The following is a 17,715-nucleotide window of genomic DNA, read 5'->3' on the forward strand; positions in this document are numbered from 1 at the left end:
TGGTGAGGTAGACGCTAGAGACCCAGCTTAGGTGAGTGATGATGAAGTTTAATAAAGAAATGAATCCACAAAATTCTGGCGGCACGGCTGAGCGGAAGCCAGGGCTCACACCGGTAGCACAGAAAAAACAGCGTGGCAAACAAAACAGGCAGACTGAATGACGCGACAATCAACTACACAGACGTGACAAGACGAACACGGACGTAGCTAGACGTTCACTGACGTAGGACCCGACGAAGACAGACACACACAGGTGACACTAAATACACAAGAGGGTAATCAGGGAACGAGACACACCTGGGGACTAATCACGGGGAGACAGGACAACACAGAGACTCAGACACACAGGAAACTTCAAAATAAACCCAAAAAACACAGATCACGACAGTACCCCCCCCTCAAAGGGCGGCTCCCAGACGCCCAAAACAGAAAAACACAACAAGGGTGGGTGGAGGGGAGCTGGACGGGGGGCCAGAGTCCAACACAACAAAAAACAAACCCAACCGGGTGGGCGGAGGCACACGAAGGCCAAGAGTCCAAAAAACAAACAAAACAAACCCAACTGGGTGGGCGGAAGCACCGGAAGGCGGGAACCACAGAGGAGGTCCGGCGGCCGTCCGCGGCGCCGGAGGCGGAAACCACGGAGGCGGAAACCACGGAGGCGGTCCGGCGGCCGTCCGCGGCGCCGGAGGCGGAAACCACGGAGGCGGTCCGGCGGCCGTCCGCGGCGCAGGAGGCGGGAACCACGGAGGCTGTCCGGCGGCCGTCCGCGGCGCAGGAGGCGGGCCGCACGGGGGCGGCGACGAGGAGCACAAGGAGTCTCTGGGGCCGCACGAGAGCACAAGGAGTCTCTGGGGCCGCACGGGGGCGGCGACGAGGAGCACAAGGAGTCTCTGGGGCCGCACGGGGGCGGCGACGAGGAGCACAAGGAGTCTCTGGGGCCGCACGGGGGCGGCGACGAGGAGCACAAGGAGTCTCTGGGGCCGCACGGGGGCGGCGACGAGGAGCACAAGGAGTCTCTGGGGCGCCGCAGGCGGCGACGAGGAGCACAAGGAGTCTCTGGGGCCGCGGGCGGCGGCGAGGAGCACAAGGAGTCTCGGGGAGCGCAGGGGAGGAGTCTCGGGGAGCACTAGGGGTCTCGGGGGGAGCACTAGGGGTCTCGGGGGGAGCACTAGGGGTCTCTGGAGCACTAGGGGTCTCGGGCTCTAGGGGAACTGACGCTAGGAGGCTCTGGGGAACTGACGCTAGGGGAACTGACGCTAGGAAGCTCGGGACAGGCACTAGGAAGCTCGGGACAGGCACTAGGAAGCTCGGGACAGGCACTAGGAAGCTCGGGACAGGCACTAGGAAGCTCGGGACAGGCACTAGGAAGCTCGGGACAGGCACTAGGAAGCTCGGGACAGGCACTAGGAAGCTCGGGACAGGCACTAGGAAGCTCGGGACTGGCACTAGGAAACTGGAGACTGGCACTAGGAAACTGGAGACTGGCACTAGGAAACTGGGGACTTACTGAGGGCAGGAGCGGAGGAAGTCCGGCGAAGCGCCTCGGAGCGGGCAGCGGAGGAAGTCCGGCGAAGCGCCTCGGAGCGGGCAGCGGAGGAAGTCCGGCGAAGCGCCTCGGAGCGGGCAGCGGAGGAAGTCCGGCGAAGCGCCTCGGAGCGGGCAGCGGAGGAAGTCCGCCCGGAGCGGCAGCGGAGGAAGTCAGCGAAGCGCCTCGGAGCGGGCAGCGGAGGAAGTCAGCCAAGCGCCTCGGAGCGGGCAGCGGAGGAGTGCAGCGTGGATCCGCGGGGCGGCAGCGGAGAAGTGCGCGGCGAGCCGCCCCGGGCTGCGGTGGAAGTCCGGCGAGCCGCCTCGGGGCCGGCAGCGGAGGAGTGCCGGCGAAGCGCCTCGGGGCCGGCAGCGGAGGAGTGCCGGCGAAGCGCCTCGGGGCCGGCAGCGGAGGTGGCGTTCCCGGAGGGCGACGAGGGGCCGGATCCACCGGCGGCTCACGTCGTTGTCTCCGGGTGGCCTGCGGAGGTGGTTGATCCGGGAAGCGACGAGGGGCCGAGTTCATCGGCGGCTCACGCCGCTTTCTCCGGACTGACTGCAGAGGTGGTGGTTCCGGGAAGCAACGAGGGGCCGAGTTCATCGGCGGCTCACGCCGCTTCCTCCAGACTGACTGCGGAGGTGGTGCTTTCGGGAAGCGACCAGGGGCCGGGTCCACCGGCGGCTCAGGTCGCCTACTTCCCTGGCGGAGGTAACGGAGGGGACCGTATCCGGGGGGTGCCAAGACCAGTCTAGTCCCCCGAAAAACCTCCCGGTCCAACTGAGCCAAAAAGGTAGCTACCTCACCTCGTTTGTGGTCGGGTCCTTCTGTCATGATTTTGTGTGGTGGAGGTGAGGCAGCAGTAGACCCAGATGAGGTGAGGAGGAGTTTTAATGATGAAAAATAAACAGTAACAGTCCACTCTCAAATGAACAAAACTCAGGCGTGACAAGACGAACACGGACGTAGCTAGCGTTCACTGGCGAGGACCCGGCGAAGACAGACACACACAGGTGACACTAAATACACAAGAGGGTAATCAGGGAACGAGACACACCTGGGGACTAATCACGGGGAGACAGGACAACACAGAGACTCAGACACACAGGAAACTTCAAAATAAACCCAAAAAACACAGATCACGACAGCAACAAGGACAGTCAACAACAAAAAAAGGTTGTAAAATTACAGAGTGAAATGAGAAATTGATTTCCTGTGGTTGGGAGAATATGTACAAGGCCAAGCACACCATCTGCTTCTCAGTTTTCATTATCAGTCATAAAGGAATAAGCGACATATACAGGATGAATCTGCAGAAAAACCTGGAAGCAAAGGCCATGAAAGGCTCATTAGGAGCCCTTTGACATTCATTGTATTAAGATTGAGATTGTAATGTAAAAGTGAGTGAGGGTCCAATTTATCTATAGTGAAATATGTTGATGTTCAAATCTCAACATGGCAGAAATACACTGCCAAGGCTTCAGCAAAATCCCAGCAATCACGGACGACTCTGCAATTTCCTTTTAATCAATTATCGCAAACAGTTAGAATAATTTACTTCAGTTTGTTTGACCTCCCCGAACAGCTGTGGACTCACATCAACACCGACACCAAGCTGAGAATTTGAATACCTCAGATTTATGCTGTTCTAGTGATTTAATTAAACCAAAGTGAAACACATTTTGCATCAGAAGTGGGAACAAAATTAAGGTCCATGTTAAAAGGATTTACCTCAAGGAGACGTGAAGTGGAGTTTGAAATAGAACGAGCTGAAACGTCTAATCTTTTAGTTTTATTCAGAGGAAGACTTTTTTTTTTTTTACCAACACATTAGCCAACCAGCCAGTTGGTTACCTGTTGGGAGCATGTTAGAGGTAATGTGTTTGTTCGGAAATATAAGACCTTTAAGAGCCATTTGGTGACTGCACAATTTGCGCTTTATAATGTATTCTAATGATTAAATGGTCAGCTGAAAATGTGAGAGCTATTTTCTACAGACATGTGGGCAAAAATGATCTCTCTGAATGTGGCACATCCCTCAAGACCTGCAGCTGTAGCTGCAACTAGATGTGGCTCAATAATGAATTTCCCCAGGGAGGCTGAATTCAGCAGACGGCACCCTGTTCAGAGACCATGTAAAAGTTTTTATACACTTCATCATTATGTTATTGGGGCCTGCCCATAGCAATGCATAAGGAGAGCAGTGAATGACTTGCAAAGCAAGTCAGTCACTGCCTCCATGCATTGCATGGCAGGCACCTATTGTTCTACACCCAATAGAATGTTTCTTTATTATTATTCTTAACTTATTCTTCCGTCACCGTGAATGCGGCTCGTACCGCTGCGAGCCCACCCACAAAAGTGGTATCAAAACGTGCGGCTCGATCCCGGGAGGTGTGCTATTACTTTTGGTGGGCTTTGGCGGAACCATGGCGACGTAAAAACAAAACAACGACCCCAAAATCACTAACGAGCTCACCAGGTGAAATCTCGTCGTCAAGGGGACGAAGCAACCTCTAAATCTTAAAAGTACCCTATTTTTGAGGATTTTCTGTGTTGTCATAACTTCATGTAGAAACGCCATTCAAACTTAATTTTGTAGATACGTCCGTGATCTCTTTTAAAGTGAAGACAGCACGTCAATATGTATTATGGTTTGTCCACAACTTCTTTCTAAGCGACCCAAAGTTTTTGATTTTTGGAAGAATCAGAGTGTGAAGGCTGCTCCGCTAGAGTGAGAGTCAGAGTGACATTTTGACCCCAAATCATTTTTTAACTCGCCCTCACGCTCACAAATATTGCATGATTGGTATCAAACTTGGTCATGACATTGATACGCGTGCCTGCTCCGGTCAAATGTTTTCAAAAATTATCTAGCGCTTACAGTTTTCTCTCCAGGTGCTTCAGAGCAAAGTCATGCGCCAGGGTAGCAGACAGATCTCACTGATTCACTTCCATGTATTTCTGAAAAATTTCAGACCTTGGCACACACTTTTTTTATCTCATCGCTGTTAATACTGTGAGTGAGGTAGAGATATGAATGGCGGGACTATGTGAGACGACAAATAGCCCTCTCATATGCTTCAAACGGTTTTCGAATATGTATTACGGTTCCCGAACGGGAAACAGTTTTTTGCAATGCTTTTTTTAGTCAAACTGGCTGGCTCAAACAGAGAATTGTCTCCCCCTGGATGTCTCACTCACAGCTGGCAGAGAGGATTATTTACCATGGCAACGGAACCCAGAGCAGGGAGAGCTGCTTAGGACTACAAATACGCATCACTGTAGTTCGAACTACTAGTTCAGTTAAAACAGAGGAGGACTGAGCTGGCCTTTAGAACAACTTGCTGCTATGGGCTGTATATAGCTGGCCTTTAGAACTACTTGTGTTTTGGGCATTTTATAACAGATTTTAACAAACCATTGTTACACACAGGATTATGTGTAATTTTTAAATAAAGCTTAATGGAAATTTCCCAATAAAAGCCCCAATATCTCTGTCAGGTGAGTGCAGCGCCGTAAGGCGCTGCAAAAATCTCTGCCTATATTATCTTTTCCTCTCAGGTTATGGCACTGGCTTGCTGCGCAAGCCAGTGCAATGGCATTAACCTTTGACCTAATGATAATAAATAGGACTATCAGAACACCATATCTGTAGTTCTAACTAACACTCAGTTAAAACAGAGCTTCCATTTAGAACTACTGGCTGTTTAGGCCAGTAAATAAGGAATTTAACCCAAACACTGTTAGGCATTGGATTAGTGTGAGCATTAAATATGAAGCTTATGTTCATTTTTCAAAATAAAAGCCTTCATATTGCCCTCAGGTTAATGCATCGCCGTAAGGCGATGCAATAATATTAGAATGCTTTATATTCTTCTCTCAGGTTAGGGAACTGCCTTGCGCAGCAAGGCAGTCAATTAAGATAATACTTTTACCTTAAATAAACTATTAGCTATTTTTCTTACTTATTAGTCATTTTAAATATACTGAATGGAGTAAATCAATTACAGAAAACATTCTAATGATACCCCACATGCTATTGGCAACACTTAGGTAAAGATATGTTTGGCCTGCTTTGATCAGAAAAACTAACTGCTTAAAACTATTAGGATTCCATCTCTCCCTGTGTGTTTCATTCTCATGACAGTTGAGCTGCTCTTTAGAACTACAAAGACTGAAGGTTAGAACTACAACATGGTGGAACTGTCAGTTACTACAGAGGAGGACTGAGCTGGCCTTTAGAACTACTTATGACTCCATAGCTGTAGTTCTAACTAACACTAATATGATTCTGCATTATCTGCACAGCAGGGCAGTTCATTAGCATTAGCCTTTTAGCTTAAATAAGCTATTACCTATTTTTCTTACTTATCTGCCATGTTTAGTATTCTGAAGGAATTAAGTAAATTACAGAGAACATTCTAATAATATCCCACATGCTACTGAGAGCATTCACGCTAACATTAGCATTTTTGCTCATTTTAGCTAATACACTTACTTTATCATACTGAATGGTGCATGTCCAGTTTACTTAACATTCTTGTGATTCTATTGATTACATTGCAGCTTTCTTTAGCATTGATGCAAATTCTTAGCATCAGAACGCTGGGTCCAAACCGACGGGCACACTTTGGCAGGCCCCAGTTAAATTTCTTCAGGAATTTTCTAGTTGGGGCCTGCCCATAGCAATGCATAAGGAGAGCAGTGACTGACTTGCGAAGCAAGTCAGTCACTACCTCATCGATGCATAACACCTATTGTTCTACACCCAATAGAATGTCTCTTTAAGTATTATTTATTATTCTTCCGTCACCGAATGCGGCTCGTACGCTCTTGAGCCCACCACAAAAGTGGTATCAAAGCGTGCGGCTTGATCCCGGGAGGTGTGCTATTATTATTTTGGTGGGATTTGGAGTTACCATGGCGTAAAAAGCAAAAAACGACCCCAAAATCACTAACGAGCTCACCAGGTGCAACTCTCGTCATCAAGGGGATGAGGCAACCAGTAAATCCTGAAAATACCCTATTTTTGAGGATTTTCTGTGTCGTCATAACTTTATGTAGAAACACCATTCAAACTTCATTTTGTAGATACGTCCGTGATCTCTTTTAAAGTGAAGACAGCACGTCAATATGAATTATGGTTTGTCCACAACTTCTTTCTAAGCGACCCAAAGTTTTTGATTCTTGGAAAAATCAGAGTGTGAAGGCCGCTCCGCTAGAGTGAGAGCGACATTTTGACCCCAAATCATTTTTTAACTCGCCCTCACGCTCACAAATATTGCATGATTGGTATCAAACTTGGTCATGACATTGATACGCGTGCCTGCTCCGGTCAAATGTTTTCAAAAATTATCTAGTGCTTACGGTTTTCTCTCCAGGTGCTTCAGAGCAAAGTCATGCGCCAGGGTAGCAGACAGATCTCACTGATTCACTTCCATGTATTTCTGAAAAATTTCAGACCTTGGCACACACTTTTTTTATCTCATCGCTGTTAATACTGTGAGTGAGGTAGAGATATGAATATGGCGGGACTATGTGATACGACAAATAGCCCTCTCATATGCTTCAAACGGTTTTCGAATATGTATTACGGTTCCTGAACGGGAAACAGTTGTTTGCAATGCTTTTTTTAGTCAAACTGGCTGGCTCAAACAGAGAATTGTCTCCCCCTGGATGTCTCACTCACAGCTGGCAGAGAGGATTATTTACCATGGCAACGGAACCCAGAGCAGGGAGAGCTGCTTAGGACTACAAATACGCATCACTGTAGTTCTAACTAGTAGTTCAGTTAAAACAGAGGAGGACTGAGCTGGCCTTTACAACTACTTGCTGCTATGGGCTGTATATAACTCATTTAACCCTGTCACTGTTACACATGGGATGAGTTTGGCCCTTTGAAATTAAGCTTACTGAAAATTTCAAAATAAAAGCCCTTGAAAATCTTTACATCAGGTAATTGCTTTTTTGAGTGTTATATGACTGATTTAATCCAATGACTGTTACACATGGAATTACTTTTACCCTTTCAAATGAAGCTTAACAAAAATTTCAAAATAAAAGCCTTGGCAATTTTTACATCATGTAATTGCTCTTTTTGGCTTTATGTGACTGGTTTATCCAAAGCACTCTTACACACTGGATTAGTGTGGGCATTTATGATGAAGCTTTCTGCAAATTTCAAAATAAAAGCCTCAATATGACCCTCAGGTTAATGCATCGCCTTACGGCGATGCAATAATATTAGAATGCTTCATATTCTTCTCTCAGGTTAGGGAACTGCCTTGCGAAGCAAGGCAGTTCATTAGCATTAGCCTTTTAGCTTAAATAAGCTATTAGCTATTTTCTGACTTATTAGCCATGTTTAGTATACTTAATGGTGTAGGTCAAGTATAGACAACATGCTAGTGAGCTGATTATCATGCTGAATCGTTCATGTCCATGTTAGTCAACATTCTTGTGATTCTCCACATGCTTCTTTTGAATTTTTGAGCTAAGCTTAGCATTGATGCAAATTTTTAGCATCAGAACGCTGGGTCCAAACCGACGGGCACACTTTGGCAGGCCCCAGTTAAATTTCTTCAGGAATTTTCTAGTTGGGGCCTGCCCATAGCAATGCATAAGGAGAGCAGTGACTGACTTGCGTAGCAAGTCAGTCACTGCCTCCATGCATTGCATGGCAGGCACCTATTGTTCTACACCCAATAGAATGTCTCTTTATTATTATTATTGGGGCCTGCCCATAGCAATGCATAAGGAGAGCAGTGGCTGACTTGCGAAGCAAGTCAGTCACTGCCTCCATGCATTGCATGGCAGGCACCTATTGTTCTACACCCAATAGAATGTTTCTTTATTCTTAACTTATTCATCCGCCTACCGAATGCGGCTCGTGCAGCTCAGCCCACCCACAAAAGTGGTATCAAAATGTGCGGCTCGTGCCGGGAGGGGTGCTATTACTTTTGGTGGGATTTGGAGTTACCATGGCGAGGTAAAAAGCAAAAAACGACCCCAAAATCACTAACGAGCTCACCAGGTGCAAGTCTAAATGCGTCAAGGGGACGAGGCAACCAGTAAATCCTGAAAATACCCTATTTTTGAGGATTTTCTGTGTCATAACTTTATGTAGAAACACCATTCAAACTTCATTTTGTAGATACGTCCGTGATCTCTTTTAAAGTGAAGACAGCACGTCAATATGTATTATGGTTTGTCCACAACTTCTTTCTAAGCGACCCAAAGTTTTTGATTTTTGGAAAAATCAGAGGTGAAGGTCATTCGCTAGAGTGAGAGTCAGAGCGACATTTTGACCCCAAATAATTTTTTAACTCGCCCTCACGCTCACAAATATTGCATGATTGGTATGAAACTTGGTCCTGACATTGATACGCATGCCTGCTCCGGTCAAATGTTTTCAAAAATTATCTAGCGCTTACAGTTTTCTCTCCAGGTGCTTCAGAGCAAAGTCATGCGCCAGGGTAGCAGACAGATCTCACTGATTCACTTCCATGTATTTCTGATAAATTACAGACCTTGGCACACACTTTTTTTTATCTCATCGCTGTTAATACTGTGAGTGAGGTAGAGATATGAATGGCGGGACTATGTGAGACGACAAATAGCCCTCTCATATGCTTCAAACGGTTTTCGAATATGTATTACGGTTCCCGAGCGGAAACAGTTTTTTACAATGCTTTTTAGTCAAACTGGCTGGCTCAAACAGAGAATTGTCTCCCCCTGGATGTCTCACTCACAGCTGGCAGAGAGGATTATTTACCATGGCAACGGAACCCAGAGCAGGGAGAGCTGCTGAGGACTACAAATACGCATCACTGTAGTTCGAACTACTAGTTCAGTTAAAACAGAGGAGGACTGAGCTGGCCTTTAGAAAAACTTGCTGCTATGGGCTGTATATAACTAATTTAACCCTGTCACTGTTACACATGGGATGAGTCTAGCCCTTTGAAATGAAGCTTACTGAAAATTTCTAAATAAAAGCCCTTGAAAATTTTTACATCAGGTCATTGCTTTTTGAGCGTTATATGACTGATTTAATCCAATGACTGTTACACATGGGATGACTTTGACCCTTTCAAATGAAGCTTAACAAAATTTCAAAATAAAAGCCTTGGGAATTTTTACATCATGTAATTGCTCTTTTGGCTTTATGTGACTGGTTTATCCAAAGCACTCTTACACATTGGATTAGTGTGGGCATTTAATATGAAGCTTACTGCAAATTTCAAAATAAAAGCCTCAAAATGCCCCTCTGGACAGTGCACCGAGGAGTACAATGATATCATTCTGCATTATCTGTTTATCCCAGGTTAGGGAACTGCCTTGCAGCAAGGCAGTTCATTAACGATTAGCCTTTTAGCTTAAATAAGCTATTTTCTATTTTTCAGACTTATTAGCCATGTTTAGTATACTTAATGGAGTAAGTAAATGACAGTAAACATTCTAATGATACCCCACATGCTACTGAAAGTATTTATGCTTACATTAGCATATTTGCTCATTTTAGCTAATACACTTACTTTATCATACTGAATGTTGCATGTCCAGCTTACTTAACATTCTTGTGATTCTCCACATGCTATTGATTACATTGCAGCTTTCTTTAGCATTGATGGTAATTCTTAGCATCAGAACGCTGGGTCCAAACCGACGGGCACACTTTGGCAGGCCCCAGTTAAATTTCTTCTGGGCATTTAATATGAAGCTTACTGCAAATTTCAAAATAAAAGCCTCAATATGCCCCTCTGGACAGTGGGAGATGATATATAATATAAGCATAAATACTGTCAGTAGCATGTGGGGTATCATTAGAATGTTTACTGTCATTTACTTACTCCATTAAGTATACTAAACATGGCTAATAAGTCTGAAAAATAGAAAATAGCTTATTTAAGCTAAAAGGCTAATGCTAATGAACTGCCTTGCTGCGCAAGGCAGTTCCCTAACCTCGGATAAACAGATAATGCAGAATGATATCATTGCATGATAGCAAGGCAGTTCATTAGCATTAGTCTTTTAGCATTAATAAGCTATTACAAGTTATTGCACTGTCTTGCGCAGCAAGACAGTGCATTAACTTTAGCACATTAGCATTTTACTGCCCCCACTAGTGGACATAGGCGGTTCAATAAGATCAGCTTGCATAGTTTTTTCTCTCTCAGGTTACGGCACTGTCTTGCGCAGCAAGACAGTGCATTAACTTTAGCACATTAGCATTTTACTGCCCCCACTAGTGGACATAGGCGGTTCAATAAGATCAGCTTGCATAGTTTTTTTTCTCTCAGGTTACGGCACTGTCTTGCGGAGCAAGACAGTGCATTACCTTTAGCACTGACATTAGCATTTCACTGTGGACTAATATTATTGCACCCTCTATGGCGATGCAATAATATTATTCTGCAATATCTTTTCCTCCTAGGTTACTGAACTACCTTGCGAAAGGCAGTTCATTTGCATTAACCTTTTAGCTTAAATAAGCTATTAGCTATTTCTCTTACTTACATATAGTAAAAATAAACCTTTTTTTTTTAAATAAAAATTTTCTATACATATAATTTTTTTTGTTTTTTCAAAGCTGACACGTCAGCTGAAGCATACACGCTGGAAAATGTCAATATCTGATTGGTTGACACATAACATCTTGTATCTAAGCCTGTGATGTATGGTGCAGAAGTTGCCAGCCAGCTGCTATGATAGGTGGGTTTGTGTTTCCTCCATTAAAAAAAAATTATATTAAATATTATAATTAAACAGAATTAAATTAATTACATTTAAATTTAAATTAAATTTAAATTAAATTAAATCCAACAGAAGCCCGCATCAGCTGACACGTGGAAGCTGACACTCAGCTGAAGCATGTCATACACATGGAAAATGTCAATCACTGATTGGTTGACACATACCATCTTGTATCTATGCCTGTGACGTAAGGTGAAAAATTTGCCAGGCAGCTGTGATGTTTGCATTTTTTAAAATCGTTGCTATATGCGGTTGACTGGTCAGCAGCAGGTTACGTCATAGAAGCGGGAAAAGCACCATCTCTGATTGGCTGCCACGTACTACCAAGTCGTCGAAGCTTCTGGAACTTTCTGCTTCCGAGTCTGCTTCGGTCAAGGTAAGAAGTGTTTGCGTTCTCTCCATAAAATATACTATTTCAATATTTCATTTGATTACGGTATTATTAAAACTACTTAGACATAATGTGTTCTTTGAGAAATGTGCTCAATTTTAAAAGTTTGACTGCTCTGGAATATTTTGTTGTGGCTCTGATAGCGTACCTGATAGCTTGATGGAACAGGATTTTTGTAGATTTGGCCAATTTATTCCTAGCCCTCATGATATATGATATAGTTCCGCAAGTGCATCTTACAGTCGCAAGTTGCTCTCTATAACAGGTTAATGTGTGATTCGGTTCGTATGGTCTGAAGCGCAGCACCTGCAGTCATTTATCTGTTGATTTTTAGTCTGACTCAGCAACGGAGAACATCGCGGTTCTGGTTCTGATGGACTAAACAAACTTAGCTATTTTATTTTAGCTTGGTGTTATGTAAATTATAATTTTAATTTAATAAAATAAGTTCATTATCTGAGATTTTATTATTATGTATGGCCCAGGAATGAATAAAATAAAATATCTAGGTTTATTTTGTGTGTAAGACCTTTGACGAAAGCCGGTTAGCGAGTTGCTAACATGTAAACAAATAATGGTTCCGGTTTGCTGCGGAAGTCGCTCCCATAAATCACACAAAGGGAATTTGGAAAGGTGAAGATAAATGTTTTAGATCCACAGGAAGCTAAATAATTAAATGTTGCAGTGTTTTTAAGTCTCGTAATTTTGTTCGTATTTTTCTATGTGATATACAGTCATACATTGGGATTGGATGAGATATTTTTCCGGCTGGGAGCGTGTGGCTTTTATTTTGCGTGTCAGAAGAACATTAGTGGTTAGATTCAAACGACTTCATACTAATGTTGAATTCACATCAATTTGATTTGAGCGTTAGGGCCGTCGACTTTACATTCAAAGTCTATGTGTGGCGTGTTTGCAAAGCTAGCGGTACGCAGTTGAAGCCTTTCAGGCTTTTTTGAGCCTGCCTGTATTTGATCAGCAGTTTTCCTGCACATTGTGAAAAGCTTCACACTTGTGAGACATTTAGTCGGGTTTTACTTCATTTTTTGCATATGTAATGCTTAAGTTGCTGCATGATTGATAGGTTTATGCAGTCCAGCACGTACTTTTACTGCAGGAGCATTAATTACATTTCCACAGAGGTTATTGTACTATACTGATTGGACTTTCAGTGTTTGGATAATTGTTTACAGTTTAATTTGAGGTTAAATCACACAGGATGAATCCCATATTTAATTTGCATTGGTTTGTAATTTTGATGTTTAACATGTTTTAACAACTTTTATCTTTTACTTTAAAGAGCTTATATAGTAAATGATTTGGTTAAAGTTTATTTTTTCCATTTACATAAGAAAAACCTGTTAGATTTATTTGTTTAATCTGTTTTTTTAATTACATTTTTGACCAAGTTGTAAAATGCACGGATGTTTACACCAGTTGTGAAAAGTATATTGGTCCTGTTTAGAAGCCTCAGAACAGTTTGAACTTTGTCCTTATATTAAGAAAAAAAAAAACTATTTTTTAAAAATATATATTTTTACGATCCTTTATTAATTGAAATTTATTTTTCTTGTATTTACAGCTTTTCTCTTGTGCGAGACTTGCCGATTTGGAAGTTTTCCACTGCTGCCTGCTGCGATTCTCACCTCTGCATCACCACATCATCTTATTAATTCACTTATACTCATACCTCTATCCTACAGACACATATTTTATCTACATATTCAGACAAGTTCTTTTGCACATAGTAACATTCAGTTACACACATTCACACACACACACACACACACACTTATTTAAATAACCAGCTTTCCCCCACACAGGTGTGTTCTTTTTCTACTGTTGTCTTATAGGATGCCCCGTCGAGGACGACGCTCGGAGGCGGCCAAGGTGAGATGGAGGAAGCTGGAGAGTGTGCCGGTCGTCGCCAAGGTATATCAATTACACATTGCAGTAATTGTTTTTGTCTAACAATAGTTCTTACTGTACTTTGGACTTTAAGTATGATTATAATCATTTCTGTGTTTACAGCCTGGGACACCAACGCTCGCACCCAGCGCTTGGAACCCGACTCGGTCTCCGCCGACGAAGGTAAGGCTGTCAATTTATATTTTAGTAACTTATTGTTGGATGATAACAGTCATTTGGTTTACTCATTTTATTTATGTCTTTAGATGTCCCGACTGCTGGAGGGTGGCCTGCCCTACCAGGTATGTTCATGACAAGTTCAGTATGTTTTATGTAGAATAGCCCAATCCAGTTATGTTTGTACTTAGGCCTGTCGCGATAAACGAGAAATCGATTAATCGTACGATAAATTAAAGCTATCTACGTCATTTTAATTATCGCCGTTATCGTCTCTTCCAGCCTTTTTCTCTTTCTGTTGATGACGCTAAATGAAAAAAGGCTCAACTCCGCTGCTCTCCACTGACCCTCCCTTCCTCATTTCATTAGTGTAATGCCCAGCGCACACTACACCATCTTAGTGCTGTCAGTCGATTGTCGGCCCATTTTCAAAATCTGAGATCACACATTAGCCGACAGAAATCCTAGGTATAACGGTTCCATCGGGTTCGATGTGCCGTGTGATGTCCAACAGTGGGCACAACATAATGGCTACAAGTCCAGCTAACTAATTTTAAAACCAGGCATTAATCAATGCTTTACTACAATCTATCTGCAACGCATGTGGCTCTAGTGTCAGCGTAACGTCCTGACTGAATGAAAATCATTATAACCTATTTATGTCACGTTAACGAAGAACAGCTGAAAAGTTACCGGGTTCATCAACGTAGCGATTTCGCTCCAACTCCTCCCCTCGTCATTTCTATATTCTTTGCACAAAATGTTTTATAAACATTAATGTTGTTTCCACATATCATCTCCAATGTCCGGTGGACTTCGGGTTGCACCGTGTCAGCTGTTTGGGATTCCCCTCGGTAATTTCCCCTCAGAAAGTGCGGAGCAGAACCCGGCTTTCTGATTGGCTACCTGTCACATTCAACAGGCTGCGGTAACGATCCCAGTCGGGGAAAAACCCCTGATTTAGATCGGAGCGGCCACAACGATCTAGCGTAACACACCACACACTACAGGATGATCACAAGCCACAATCTTAGAAAGATAAAAGTTCTAAGATTGTCATGAGGGGAAAATGTAGGTGTGAACTAACATGTAGTGTGAACTATGGCATCAGGTAGTCGATGTGCCCATCTTCTCTATTTAAATCTAATGATTACTGAAGGGCAATATGGTAAACAGACTTTATAATCTGCACTCTTTTGGTTGAATGCAGTATTTATTTACACTTTGGCTTTATGTTATTTCGTTTTTATTCAAGTACATTTTTGTTAATGGAGACTGAGAATCAATTTTATTTTTATTTTTGGTTGTTTTGTTTATTTTGTTTATCAGTTCCAGTGTTGGGTGTTCTTTTTAAAATAAAGTGCATCCATCTTTGGCAGGAAATCACATGCATTATTACGTCATTTCCATTAAATCAGTGTAAAAAGGTCTTCAAATAATACTATCGTCTATCGCAATAGTTTTTTGAGACAATTAATCGTTCAGCAAAATTTGCTATCGTGACAGGCCTATTTGTACTTAATCTAAACATTTTGTAAATAATTCTTTTGCAGATGTCGCCCGTGGTTCGTCAGGACGAGGAGCCCCGTGGGCAGTCGACTTCTCCGGAGTCGCGTATGTATATCAGATCTTTGTTGTTTTCTTGTTAAATTTTCAAAGCCATTAAATCCTAATCTTGATAAATGCACATCTGTAAACAGGCCGTGGGACGGGGCGTCGCCATCGCGTGGAGACGTGGCCAGCTTCCCGGGTGACCAGACGGAGCTGCAAGTTGGTTCTGCCTACTGCCGAGGCTCTGGAGAAGAAGGTACTTTTTTTATTGATTTCATACACAAATCTTGGTTTGAATGATAAAACTCTATAAGCAAACCTTAATGTTTGTTTTTATTTTTCAGTTTGCTCTTTTGGTTGGTGATTCCCATCTGCGTGCTATTGTGGATGGGTATTCTACCATGCCAAAGGGCGACTTCTTCTTAGGGATGCTTGCATCTCCCGGCGCCTCTGCGGAAGAGTTGCGGCTTGAGGTGCTGGATGCAGTTCTGCCTCGGCCCCCCGAGGTGATCTGTCTTCTGGCCCCAAGTAACAACTTGACCGCCAGCAGGACCTTCGTGGAGGCCGGAGCGGCGTTTGACGCTTTGTTGCGTACCGTCTGCAACCTCTCTGCTAATGTAAGTATAATATCCACTGCATTTATCCATAATCAAATATGTCAGAAAACTTGGCGTATGTTAATTTGTTAATTTATTTGTCTCAATTTTTACAGGTGGTCGTTGTGGACTTTCCCCCACGCCTTGGCGTGAAGGAAAGTGTGCAACAGCTGCTGCGGCAGGAGTTTCAACGTGTGGCTGCTCAGAGAAGTAAGTGACATACACAATTTGTGTTTAGACTAAAACTTCAGCAAATTAACATTTTATAGTTTTCAGGGTTCAGATGTATGTAAAAATTATTTATTTTTCCTTTCGTATCTACTTTTCTCAAATTACGACATTGTTAGTGTGACTGACAGTAAGAATGACATTTTTCTTTTTTTCTGTCTAGGTGTTCGGTACTTGCCTGTCACTGAACACTTCCCGTTGAGCAGCCTAGCCTTGTGGAGCAGGGACGGCGTAAGTTGAATTGATTTTTAGAATTGTATTTTAAAAATGTTATTTAGGCGTACTGTATTTTATAAAATGTTTTTATATCTTCAGGTTCATTTGAGCGATCGTCCTGGGATGGAGGTCCTTTCTCAGTTGCTTGAGGCGGCGGTCTCTTCGCAACTTGAGTTAAGTGCACCGAAATCTCCAGCTCCTGTGATGTTGGCTCCTCCCCCTCCTGGGACGGCATCCCCCCCCGCGGTGAGACGTCCCCTGCCCCGGCTGGTTGTGGTTGGTGAGGTGGCTGCTCCGCGTCGTTCGGACCCCTTCGCCTGGACTGTGGTTGGTGGTCGTAAGGTACTGGATACATGCTTAGTTGATTTAAGCAAAATCTTGCATGTTTAATTCTTTAAGAATCCATGAATGTGTATATTTGACTTTTTAACATGTCTGTTTTGTGTCTGCCTACCTGAGTGTCCATTTCAACTTTTCCTTAAAGTACAGATCATAAACTAGATAGCAGTTTTTTAATTGTGTTGAGGGCAAGTAAAACTTTTCAGAAGATCATGTAAATGTCAAAACCACCTATTTTGATAATGAGAAAGGGAATTAGTTTTCAAACATAAAATATAAAATGCAACATGGCATCCCTTTGTTATTTGAAATCTCATCTTCAAACAATAAGTATGGACTGTATTTTGTTGCTAAGAAATGGGGGAAACTTGTGCAAGTAATGGTGAAAAGAGCAACTGTGACAAGTGGTACCAGAATAATGGCAAAAACAGTGAGATAGTGATATTGATTGGTGTCACACACACTTCATAATTTATATGTAGTTTGTAGAATCAAATATACTTTATTGATGTCGAAGGGGAAATTGCTTATTTGCTGAAAAGGTGGATCATCCAAGGTGTAAATATTAGTTAATACAAATTAAACCATAAGCAATATAAAATTTATGAAAATGTATACATAACTGTGATATTGTAAGTAGTTTAAAAATGTGACAAAATATAAAATAAATAGACAAAATAACAAGCGCACACTTATGTTAATCTATAAATGAGTCCAGGAAAAACTTGGAGTAAAGACACTCACAGTCTGGTCATTGTATATGAAAAATTGTGTAACTAATAAATGTGCAGCAGGCAGGTTTGCTATTTTTTAACTTGAAGTCAAAGAGGGAAACTTGGAGCCATATTGTGAGGCACAGTGAAGATTAAAATGATGTTGATGGCAGTTTTATTAGAAATGTAGATAATCTGAGGCATAAAGGGTAAAATGAGGTAATGGTAGGGTCAGAGGCAGGTACTCAGAGGTCCAAGCAGAGGAATGGCGGTGCTGTACAGCTGTAAGGAGTCGATCACCAGGGGTAGAGGAAG

At 43.0% G+C, this 17,715-nt stretch overlaps 2 protein-coding genes across 2 annotated transcripts in view; both read left to right on the plus strand.

Moving 5' to 3' along the window:
* Positions 1 to 17,715, plus strand: part of ntsr1 (neurotensin receptor 1 (high affinity)) — an 89,571-nt gene that overhangs the window by 21,932 nt on the left and 49,924 nt on the right. The window lies entirely within an intron of this gene.
* Positions 13,227 to 16,969, plus strand: LOC122830590. The gene is made up of 9 exons (XM_044116033.1): positions 13,227 to 13,604; positions 13,704 to 13,763; positions 13,847 to 13,882; positions 15,311 to 15,371; positions 15,458 to 15,564; positions 15,653 to 15,925; positions 16,021 to 16,114; positions 16,296 to 16,363; positions 16,448 to 16,969. Exons 1-9 carry the CDS (start codon positions 13,527 to 13,529, stop codon positions 16,736 to 16,738), a joined length of 1,068 nt encoding a protein of 355 aa, XP_043971968.1. The 5' UTR covers positions 13,227 to 13,526; the 3' UTR covers positions 16,739 to 16,969.

This window comes from Gambusia affinis, linkage group LG01, assembly GCF_019740435.1.
Source record: "Gambusia affinis linkage group LG01, SWU_Gaff_1.0, whole genome shotgun sequence".
Taxonomy (NCBI): domain Eukaryota; kingdom Metazoa; phylum Chordata; class Actinopteri; order Cyprinodontiformes; family Poeciliidae; genus Gambusia; species Gambusia affinis.

Coding starts and splice junctions, on each gene's coding strand:
- LOC122830590 (XM_044116033.1), top strand. CDS start 13,527: ATGCCCCGTCGAGGACGACGCTCGGAGGCGGCCAAGGTGAGATGGAGG. Junction 13,883..15,310: donor AGGGTGGCCTGCCCTACCAG/GTATGTTCATGA, acceptor ATTCTTTTGCAG/ATGTCGCCCGTGGTTCGTCA. Junction 15,565..15,652: donor CCGAGGCTCTGGAGAAGAAG/GTACTTTTTTTA, acceptor TTTATTTTTCAG/TTTGCTCTTTTGGTTGGTGA.